At 38.0% G+C, this 11,733-nt stretch overlaps 1 protein-coding gene across 1 annotated transcript; it reads left to right on the plus strand.

Annotated features, from left to right (window-relative positions):
* The first annotated feature begins 9,504 nt into the window (after window positions 1-9,504).
* Window positions 9,505-10,835, plus strand: LOC132625662 (F-box protein At2g26160-like). Its single transcript, XM_060340271.1, has one exon. The coding sequence runs from the start codon at window positions 9,577-9,579 to the stop codon at window positions 10,717-10,719; it is 1,143 nt and encodes a 380-aa protein (XP_060196254.1). The 5' UTR covers window positions 9,505-9,576; the 3' UTR covers window positions 10,720-10,835.
* Window positions 10,836-11,733: the final 898 nt, after the last annotated feature.

Consider the following 11,733-nt stretch of genomic DNA (forward strand, 5'->3'; position numbering starts at 1 on the left):
TCAAAATCTAAGAAAGCGATTAGAGTCGTCAAAGCACAAATGGAAGAAAGTTCTATTGGAGGTGTGATGGGCCTACAAAATGACATCAAAGTCAAGTATGGGAGAAACACCATTTTTTCGTGGTCTATGGGCCGAGGCTTTAATTTTTGTAGAAGTTGCTGAATCGAGCCTGAGGTTCTGGTATGCAACAAATGAGTCAAATGAAGAGGCTATGGCCGTAAGCTTGATTTAACGGACGAACTACACGAAAATGTGCTGGTCTGTTTAGCAGCTCAAAAATAGTGGATGGGAAGATACTACAATTGAAGGACAAACCTTCGACATTTCCAAGTTGGGAACATAGTGCTTCAAAAGATTACCTTACACAATAAGAATCCCGATGATGAAAAGTTGGGGCCGAACTGGAAAGTACCGTATAAGGTAACCGAAATAACTGGCAAAGGATCATATCAATTGGAAACCAGAGACGACCAACAACTGCGCAACAGCTGCAACGTAGCATACTTGAAGAAATACTATTGCTGAGGTATGATCTGTTAACCCTTTGTGAATTCTAAAAATTCTCACCTATCTTCTCCATAAGGTCAAATCGAAGTAAATTCGAAGGTCTTAGAATTAGGTCTGAAAACACGTATTGCAATCTTTTCCTTAGCTCGATTTAGTCCCAAAGTAAGTTTTCCGGTAAGGTTTTTAATGAGGCAACAAGTACAACGTGTTACCTTAGAAGACGAGGCTAAGTGACGTAAACTCGAAGACCAGCTAAGTACTGAGGATTAGATGCTCAACAGCATCATTTCCATATAGTGTTCTCCTATTCAAGCTTCACGAACAAACACTAGAGGGATATGATACCCTAACCAGAGAAAATCTCAAACAAGCGAAGTAAGAAACAAACTCAATGCCGATTTTTTTTTTTTTCGAATTTAACCGAGCCTTCTGTATTAGGTTTTGATGTAAGGGCCAACCGATCAGATGAATCGTGCCCAGATAGCATTGCTACGACAAAAACAGAAGGGCTCAGATGAAAATGAAACCCTTAGTTTTTGTATGAAACAAATATTTGACACATGAAGATAAACACTTTTGAAAAGTAGGTTTTAAATACTCTTTTTCATAAATGATACCCTCGACTGGGGACTGTCGTCACAAAATCGACGAAGGCACAAAGGTTATAATTAACCGAGCCAAAAATTCAAACAGTCGGAAGAGGGTCAAATAATTAAGGACCTCAACTTAAATGCCCAGGGTAATTCGAAGACGTCCGAATTCACAAAGCCTAAAAAGGCTCCCGCGAACAAGCCATTAATAAGTCTTCAGTCAAGAAGGAATCGAATAAAGTAAATCCCATAACTCATAAGTTAAGGTTGGATCGATTTTCTAATAGAAAAATTGTTAAAAGGCTTAAGGTCGAACCTCAGCCATTTTTATGAAGCAAACATCAATACGAAGTAATATCATAAAGTGTGCCCGACATAAAGATCGAAGAAAATGCTGGTAAATAGAAATGAGAATTTCATATATAGTATAATAGGCCGAAGGTTTACATTTGTGATTTTCAAAGATCAAAAATAAAAACAAAAAAGCTCCTACAAACCCTGCTTTACTCCATTTGAGAAGAACCCAAGTCGTCAGAATCGGTCTCTTCAAGGTCTTCCTCAGAGCTATCCTCGAGAGCTTTCTTAGCCCTATCCTCAATCATATTTGTGTCAAGTATACGATCTGGAATATCTTTCATACCCTGTTAAACCTTCTCGAGTGCAATCCGCCGAGATTTCCACCTCTCGTGTTTAGCTAAAAGGTAGAATGAGCCTCGTTAGCCTCAATTTCTTTCCAAGCTTCCTCCGAGTCGACCTAAGCTTTCTTTGATTTCTCATCTAATTCGAACTTTATGTCACTCAGAGTGACCCAAACCTCATTGATAGATGCCAGCTCGGCTTGAAGTACATCACTGGCCTTTTCTTCCATAACTTCAACTTGTCCTTTTTTGTGGCCCTTTCGATTTCAAGCTGCTTGAATTTTTCCTTCGTTTTTGCAGCCTCTCCTTTAAAAGAATCGAGCCCTTCCCTCAATTGGGTGATGGTACCTTCAAACACACCAAGTTTGGTAGTAAATTTGGTATTCTCTCGATTGAGATGTTTGTGTCCCCTTCTAGGACTTTGGTTTTTTCGACTACATCATCGAGCTTAGTTTTCAACTGGAGATTCTCCCTTTTGGCCGCTTCGAGCTCGAATTGGAGAGTTGGGGGACCAATGACCCGGCTTAGTTGATCCTCTTTTTGTTGTAAGAGAAGTTTGAACTTCTCCATCTCTTGGCCTTGAGTATCTAGCTGGGCCCGAAGGTCGTCTATCTCGTGTTGAGCTCCGAGGAAACCTTCATTCACAAGTATAAACTCTGGAAAAAAATAGAATAAACAAGGGTAAGAAATCGCCGAACAGAGTTAGCTACGACGGACAAGTTTAATGCTTACTCGGTTGCAGCATGCATACCCTCGTTTAAAATACACTGCCACAAGAGTCCCTCCATCTTCTCTTTGTCCAAATCTGAAACGAGAGGTCTTAGATAGCTAAAAAAAAACCACAGGGCAAGATAAAAAGTTGTAGTCCTCAGGAACGGTGACCGTGTCCACCTGGTCCTATTCGGCTCTACACTCAGAGCCAAAAAAATATCAATAAGTCTAAATCTCTATCCTGATTCAGTGGGAATAAAGTGGTGGCCAAACCCCGAGGCTTCCATCATTGCAGGAGGATTACTAGAAAACATGTCATCGAGATTCTCCTGTTCCGAAGAAGAAGCAAGAGGAGAAGTTGGAGATGTATTGGCCCTTGATGATATCTCGGCCGTAGTAGCTGGTTCACCACTTGGGGCCAGATCGGTAGCTGTTGTTATTTCGACCCTTTGAGCCATCTTGGCCCCTAGAGTTTAGCCGACCCTTCTATGTTTTTTTACCAAGGGCACCACCTCGAGTGAATTGTCACCTGTAATGTCAATAAAATCAATAGATCTTAGTGGAATCGAAGCTTGGATATATTCGACTACTGGGGGAAAGGAACCTGAGCCTCCCTACTTTTGATTGGGGTCGGAAGATCAGCCGCAATATTTTTCTTGGGGACCTCCATCGAAGTTGTCTCAGCCCTAGTAGCACTAGCAACGAAAGGCCTCGATACAACATTTGTGATCTAAACGTCGTTCTCGCTTCATCCCTCAGGCCTCGAACATCAGACGAGCCTTTCTTCCTCTTTTGACCTTTAGACGTGGTCTTTTTCCTTTTTTTTTTCAGCCACGGCGATAAGCCGTGCTGATCCTAACATATCAAAATCTGAGCCCGGTGTGGGTCGTGGATTTGCAGAACCTTTGCCTAAACCTGGATGTTGAATGGTTAAATCGGAGTAAAATAAAATGAAAAAGAATGACAAAAATTAGGGGAAAGAAGAGGATACCGTGGTTCTGAGCTATCCATCGCGAGACAAAACTCCCTACGTCCGCTCATCATGTAGATGTTGGCCGATCATTTTTTCAATCCACTGGGTGAATCCAGTAATTGCATTCAGAATCCATGCTTCCACTGTAACAATGAAAAAAGGTTAGAAAAAATGTTCGAAGATACGTAAAGGAGACAAGCAAACAAAACTTACGCTTGTCATTCCACCTTTCGGGGAAAGGCATATATTTGGCCAGTATAATGTCCTTAGTCCTAACCTAGACAAAATGCTCGTACCAACCCCTATCCCTGTTCTCGTCGACACTAGAAAGAATGGGATTTTTGCCTCGTTTGGAGACTTTTATAACGCCTTCGCGAAAGATCCTCAAGCAATATAATCAAATAAAATGGGCCAAAGTAAAATCATTTTTTCCATTATTAGCCAAAAGTAGAAGGCAGGCCACGATCCTCCAAATATTCGGGCCTATCTAAGCAAGGCAGACTTTATACGTCTGGCACATCTCGAGAATAACCGGATCTATTGGAGGGGTAAACCTAAAAGAGAAAAGATACGTATAAACGTATAAAAATCCTTCTTTGAAGTCGGTGACCGACTTATCATCACCGAGAGCAAAAATATCTATGGGGCGATTATCCTAGCCGCATTCAGCCCAGACTCGGGGAAGGTGCTCCTTTTTGATTGACGATGGGTAACGTCTCACATGGAAACCCCGATCGAAAGTCTGTACGACTTTTTCAACGGCGAATTCGTGGTTAAAATTGTACTTTGAAGGTATTATGTCTTTGGCCGTCGAATGGAGTGGCTTGTGTTTTGTCCCCGGGATTAGCATCAGGTTCGATAAGCGGAGAAGAAACTAATGGAACATTCTGGAAAGTAGAGTCAGGTACCCGTTGCCATTTCTTAGGTTTAGATGATAAAGATATGAAGATCTGGATGAAGATATGAAGTTCTGGGTTGAAGATATGAAGATTTGAAGGTTGAAAATATGAAGATATGAAGATTTAGGGATGAATAGATGGAGTTAAGAGAGGTTCAAGAAGATTTTCTAGGAAATGAAGAAGATTTTCGAAGCTCGGATGAAATTTCTTAAACAACTATTCAAAAACACGAAATTTCGAAGCAAATAAAATCAAGAACAGAGCAAAGTGAGTAATATGATCAAGGAACAAAGAGTGAAAAAGGTGAAAAGTAAAGAAATGAGATCACTGTAACTCCTTGTATAAAGAAAATTTCATGGCGGTTACCGGAGTCATCCAATCAAGAGAGGACACGTGTCCGGAATATGAAGAGACGTGACCCTGAACCGGTTATGGAGCTAACCAACTGAAAGGTTACATATCCCTGAAGTCAGCGGGACGTGACATGAAAGGGCACTTTGTTTTCCGCTTGTTTTCAAAGTAAAAAGTAAAGGCTTACTGGAGAAGTCACCAAGGCAGTTGTTCCACTTCCTGTCTCTTCGGTAAAACTTTGATCCGAAAAGTGTGGGGACCATTAATATACGGTAAAAACCGATACAACTTGTATCCGGTGAAAATCGGGCTAAAGTTTAGAGTCGTCTGATTATGGTCGTCACAATCGATATGAACGAAAACCAAGGGATCATGAGTATATCCAACTCAGCGTCGAAACCGAGAGTATTCTAATGAGCCCGGTAAACCCTAGCCTAAAAACAACACACTCAATATAGGTTCGGAGAATCGGTTATGGGGAAGGCCACGCATCACATTATCGTTCCGCCATTTGCGCTGATAAAAGTACGAGTGTCAGACCGTACGGACGCAGCCTTATCCATTTTAGGGTTTTTCTAGAACGACTTTTTCTTACATAGTACTAGGGCCCATTTGTTGTTAGCTATAAATAGAGGACCACCCCTTCCCTTTTTAGGTTAGCTTTTCATCATTTTATACATTTTGTAATCAGAAATTTGACAATGAAATCTTCTTAAGTATTTTGGCTCGGTTACAAACCGGACCAGTTTGCAGAACTTGCTAACTTGACTTTCTTAGTTTTCTTTGCTATTATTCATTAATATATTGTTATTTACTTGCTACCACCTTATACTATAAATTAATCTAACCACATATTCTATCAACCCTTTACAAATTTAATTGTTATCCATTTTTTAGAGTAAACAATGTTTCAGCAACACGAGTAGTGTTTGGAAACTATTTACAGTTTAGTCGGTAATGTTTTGATGTTAAGCGATTGATTTAAAGTATTTACCTTTAGATACCCATTACATTAAATGTCCACAAACCAATTACCCGGAATACCTATTAAGCTTAGATCATGCATGCACGTCATTGTATTTTTTATCAATTTAAAGTTAATTAATTTAATTCTTCAAATTAACGCGTTGATGTTAAAACAGAGTCATTTAAGGAATGAATTGATTTCATTCCATGTTTTGAAGAATGGGGGGAAAGTGTATGGCTCAAATTGTAGGGGATGAAAGCAAATCTGTATGGGTATATTCGGGTAATTTGATTGGATTGAGTGGGTATGGTGTATAAATTTCTCATTTAACAAGACTAAGTCATAGCAAACAAGGTGTATGGGACATATTTTTTCACGAACCCAAAGAATTAAGGAGGTTAATTGAAATTTACAAAATTGATGATAAAATAAAAAATGGTAACGAGATTGAATAGTAAATGTAGAATTTAATACTGGCAAAATTAGTTAGATTAAGGGTGTGTTCGATATGAAGAAAAACATTTTCCGTAAAAATAATTTCTAATTTTCTCATGTTCGTTTGGTCAAAATTCTTTACAGAAACAAATTTCGTAAAAATATAAAAAATGACTTCCCTAATCAAAATAAGAAAAACAAGTCCAAAATTGAACAACCCTCAAACCCTGCAAATTGCCCTAAATAAATGGACAAAAAAGAAAAAGTTTCATAACAAAGCCACTACATCAGAATAGGGAATGCATCCAGCTATCAAGTTGATGCCTTTATTATATGGAAAAAAGTCAAATCGAAAAGATGCAAATATAGCTTTAACTTTGCGATTTTAGATCAGATATATCACTCGTTAAAAAAAATAATACATATATATTCCTGCCATAATAGAAATGGTGCAAATATACCCTTTTCCCTGACAGATTTTTTTTTTTTTTTTAAAATCATTTACCTTATTTTTTTATTTAAAAAAATGCCACGTAGGTTTTAAAAAATAAGTCTACCCGTTTTTTTAAAATCACGTGGTAATGTTTTACTGGTGGGTCAGGTATGGGTCATTTAAAAAAATGAGTAGACTTATTTTTTCCTTAAAGCCAAGACGATAATTTTTTTTAAACGAACTAGACAACCCACTAGTAAAAAGATTGCCCTTGTGGCTTTAAAAAAATACATTTACTAAAAAAATGAGTGGACTAATTTTTTTTTTAAAGGAAAAGAGTCAAATTTGCCCCTCAATATGTGAAAATGATCAAATATACCCTCCGTTGTAATATTGGCACAAAAATACCCCTGTTGTTAGTGAAATGGCTTAAATATACTCCTCATCCGTTAGGATTGTCCAAGGCTCCCAATCCCATGCAACACTAGGATTGTTGAAATTATTATGTTGGCAAAATACATCAAATCACACTTAAAATATACCCAAAATGTCGAGTTCACACTTAAACTATATAAGCGACCTATTACATATCTGAACATCTTAAAAGTGAATTTAATAACACCATAGAAGCTGATGTGGCACAAAAAATTATAATTAACAAATAGGAGAGTGAAATGAAATATTAATAATTAAAATAATTAAAAAAAGTAATTTTAAAATTTTAAATTATTTTTTTTCACTCCTTCTTCATTTAACAAGCACCACCCCTCAGCCTCCCCCCCCCCCTCTTCTCCTCCACCCTCAGGCCACGCCCACCCCCACCCCCACCCCTAAACCCCTTTTTCTTCTAAATTTGACCACCACGACGCCGCCCCCTCCCCCCACCTTATTCACCATATCACCACCACCAACACTGCTATCATTCCCAAACCACCATTCACCACCAACCCACCATCATAAATCACTCCCAAACCACTGTTCACCACCAACCCTGCACTGCTATCACTCCCAAACCATCAATCACCACCAACCCACCGCTCTCTTCTTCACCGTTCACCACCAACCCACCGCTCTAAATCACAATATAAAGTCACCATTCTTACTCTATAATTTGACTTTGATTTGAGAGCAAAGACATTTTTCTTTCAATTGCACTTCTTTTGTCAGAATTTGTCTTTTCATTATTTTTTTTGTTTCTAAAAAGATTCTTGAATTATGATTTGGATTATTCTTCCTATAAGATTTGTAGGACAAGAATCTACATCTTCATCATATAAAAATAGTATTAACAGATCTTGGCTGAAAATCTTTTCCGGCAAGCTTCCATTTTTTCCAATCAACCTTCAGTCTCTTTTATTTTTCTCTCTCACTTTAACCTGTTCTTAATATTACATTGTTAAAGATCATCGATAATTATTTGTAAATTATTTCGGTGGTGGATTTGGTTGGCAGCGGGCTGGTGGCAATGGTGGTTTAACGGTGGATGATTTAGTGATGAAGGAGTTAATTATCTATACTGTTTAGTGGAAGTTAAATTGTGTGCACTCGTTAGAGCTAATTTAGGTAGAAAATTATGTGGTATATCTTTTCCACAGAAAGTAAATGATTACGTCAGTCATAGAGACAACTGCATCAAGTTTCAAAGAAAAACAGAGAAAGAAAAAAGGGGAATGGTCAACTAGCCTACAATCACAAATTCGGGTTATAACATTTATTAAGGGGTTTAAGAGCCGTTTGGATTGGCTTATAAGTTCTTTATAAGTTGTTTTCAGCATTTTTAAGTGTTTGGCTGATCAGGTTAAAGTCATTTTGTGCTTAAAATAAGTTCAAAAAAATAATTAGGCCCATTTGACTTAACTTATCTAAAACAGTTTATAAGCCAAAAAAAAAAAAATAGTTAGACTATCCCAACTTAATTTTTTTAGCTTATAAGCTGCAAATAGCTTATAGGCATAAACTCATCCAAACAGGCTCTAAGTTATAGAAAATTATCGAAAAGTGGGTTAATGGTGGCGATGGTGGTAGAGGGCAAAGAGGTGCTAGCAAAGGGAGGGGTAAATGAGTTGGGTGGTGAAGTGACATGTTACATGGCGTCCACCTCATCAAAGTTAGTACCATAGGGGGGTTGGTGTCTACCTTGAACAATTCTAACGGAAGAGAGATATATTTGAACAATTTCACTAACAATAGGAGTATATTTGTGCCGATATTACAACAGAGGGTATATTGGATCCTTTTCACACAGTAGAAGAACAAATTTGATCCTTTTTTTTTTGATATTTTATTAATTAAAAAATAAGCTAAATAATTTCTTAAAAAGAATATGTCAGCGAAATGATATATTTTCACTATTATGTAATGGCAGGAATAATAAACACCACTTTTTTAACGAGAGATATATCTGCTTCAAATCGCAAGATTTAGATGTATATTTACACTTTTGCCCAAAGTCAATTATAATCTACTTTATTTTTATTAGTTAACTTTATTCTCAGGCTAAATAAGCCACGGTCGTCTTCAAACTAAACCCTTATACCCTATTTGAATGGAAAATCCAAATCTTCGTAAATTAAGCGTCAAGTTTGAAGACGATGGGGATGCATTTAGCCACAATGGGTAACCAAGATAAACTTAGCGGTCGTTTGGTTCAAGGCATAAGTTGGGTTATGTCAGCACTAATTTTTATACCACGTTTGGTACAAGGTATAAATTTATCCCGAGATTATTTTATACCTTGTATCAAAAGTGGTACAAAAATTAGTGCCTGGATTACCCAGCTTATACCTTCTTAACCCACTTATACTGGGATTATTTTATACCATATGTTAGATGGTATAAAATAATCCTAATAGATGAGATAAATTAGTCTCGGGATTATAATCCCGGGACTATTTCGACTAGCAACCAAACGACCACTTAGGTAATAAGACAAAATAGAGGGTATATTTGGCCTTTTACCCTTTAGTATTATGTTTTGGTAGTTTGGTACGAAGTTGACTGAAAGCTACTTTACGTCACTGGCTACTTTGTATCTACTTGTTCATTAACCCTAAATCCCCAAATCCAGAACGTATGGTGAACTGGGCAGAACTGCCGGGCGATCTCATCGGGCGGATTGCAAAGCGGGTTAAGGTGATGGAAGATTTCATTACCTTCCGTGCTGTTTGTACCTCTTGGCGAGCTGCTGCTTCCAAGGATCTCTTTGATGTGCTTTCGCCCCAAGTTCCGCTGCTTATGTTGGCTGACAAAGATGATGACTATCGAGAATTCTACTCTCTTTCCAAGAAGAAAGTTTCACGCATATTTCTACCTGAAGCGAGAGGACGAGACTGTTTTCCAACAGAGGGATGGCTCTTTACCGTGTCAAATACGGGGGAAATGAACTTGTTGCATCCTTTCTCCCGTACCCAAATTCAACTTCCTCCAGAAGAATCCTTATTGGATTTATGTATTCCTGATCCAAACCACGAAGACGAAATACCCGGTTACAGAATTGTCAACGCCGTCTTATCTGCCAACCCTTCTCACACATCAGATTATGCACTGGTGGTTTCCTATCGTGCATTAGAATGCCTTTTAGCTTTTTGGCGACCTGGTGACCTCAAGTGGACTTGTATTATCTATGGTAGTAATGTTTGTCTGGTCTCCAGTATGATTTACAATAATGGCCGATTTTATGCCGCGGATGTTCACTCTTGCGAAGTCTGGGTTTTTGACATTCTGGGGCTGAGGTCTTCCATCATTCTTCAACCCATTATAGAGCTACATCTGCTTCCTTCGCTGCAAGCTGGTATATTTCGAGAGATTAGTTGGTTCTACTTAGTCGAGGTATGCGGTGCAGTATTACTTGTTTCCCGATTTATTGATGAAAGGGCTACGTTTGAGACCGTTAAATTTAAAGTCTACAAGTTAGATGTAATCAAAGGTGAACTGATGGAGGAGGAGATTAACAACTTGGGAGATTCAACAATTTTTTTGGGTCTTGGTGGTGCAGCAAGTTCCGTCGACTCCACTAAGTTTACTGGAGTCAAGGCTAATCACATATACTTTACTGATCAGTTTTATTACCCAAAAAGGCTCGTCACGGGGGAAGGTGGTGGTGGAAGGGATATGGGGGCTTACAATCTTGAAGACGGAAAAATTGAATCTTTTTATCCTGGTTTGTCAATAAGCCCTATATCTCCACCAGCTTGGGTCACACCTTCACTCTTGTAATAATGTGGTGATTGCACTCACCTGCAGTTGTTGCTCCTTTTCAGTTTGGTGATTAATTATTAAGTGTTTCAGAATTGTATGTTTGAAGTTACCTTGGATATAGTAATATTTTCCTATGGATGGTGTTTGAATTGTTAATCAATTCTAGTTGTGCTTTCTCGGAGTGCAAATATTATTAACTCTTCAATTTGATTACCCCACCCACACTTCAGCATGCAGTTTTAGTTGTTTGTCGTGTGCTTTTGTGTATGTACTTCGAACATTATAATTAAGAGAAATACATGGCCTGGTTCATAAGTGTAGTAACTTATATCATTAACGATTTCCTACTCAATCTCAATGACAAACAGATTTTCAAAGAATGCGGCCATTAGATCATCAATAATGTCTACCTTGATCTCATGGTTACTCAGATTTTCAGTGCGCAGCATCCTTATGCTTCCGCAAATGCTCAACATAAATTTCTCCTACTCCTATATTCCCATCATTTGCAGTAAGCAGACCTTACCCTGTTTTGGGAAATCAACGGAGGTTGATAGAACATTAAAATGATGCTTTCCTCTGGTGTAATATATTTCATGATGACATCTGAAATTTATGCAAAGATATCTTCTGGTTTTCTATGTACATGTGATTTGCCATTGTACTCCAAATGAACTTTAGGCTAGGTATGATTACAGCAGGAGAATATGTTCTTGTGGTTAGGAGAGTAATATTACACAACGAATGTTAGAAAGAATGTTCTTGTGGTTGTTGAGCCATTTTTTCTTAACTCAAAATCTCTTTTTCTCGTTTTAATTTTTCTAACATTTATTGTGTAAAACGCACTAGAACTTTTGTAATATATTTCATGATGACATGTGAAATTTGTTCATATGAACCTCAGTCTCGGATTACACAAAGAATATGTTCTTGTATAAGCTCTGCTTAGCATAAGTTAATGCTTTTCTTTTCTGTCATCTTGCTTGCTCTTTTATTGCATCGATATGGTTTTTCGTTGCCTCGCCAGCTTGC

The sequence above is a fragment of the Lycium barbarum genome, unplaced genomic scaffold, assembly GCF_019175385.1.
Source record: "Lycium barbarum isolate Lr01 unplaced genomic scaffold, ASM1917538v2 unchr_scaffold_24, whole genome shotgun sequence".
NCBI lineage: Eukaryota > Viridiplantae > Streptophyta > Magnoliopsida > Solanales > Solanaceae > Lycium > Lycium barbarum.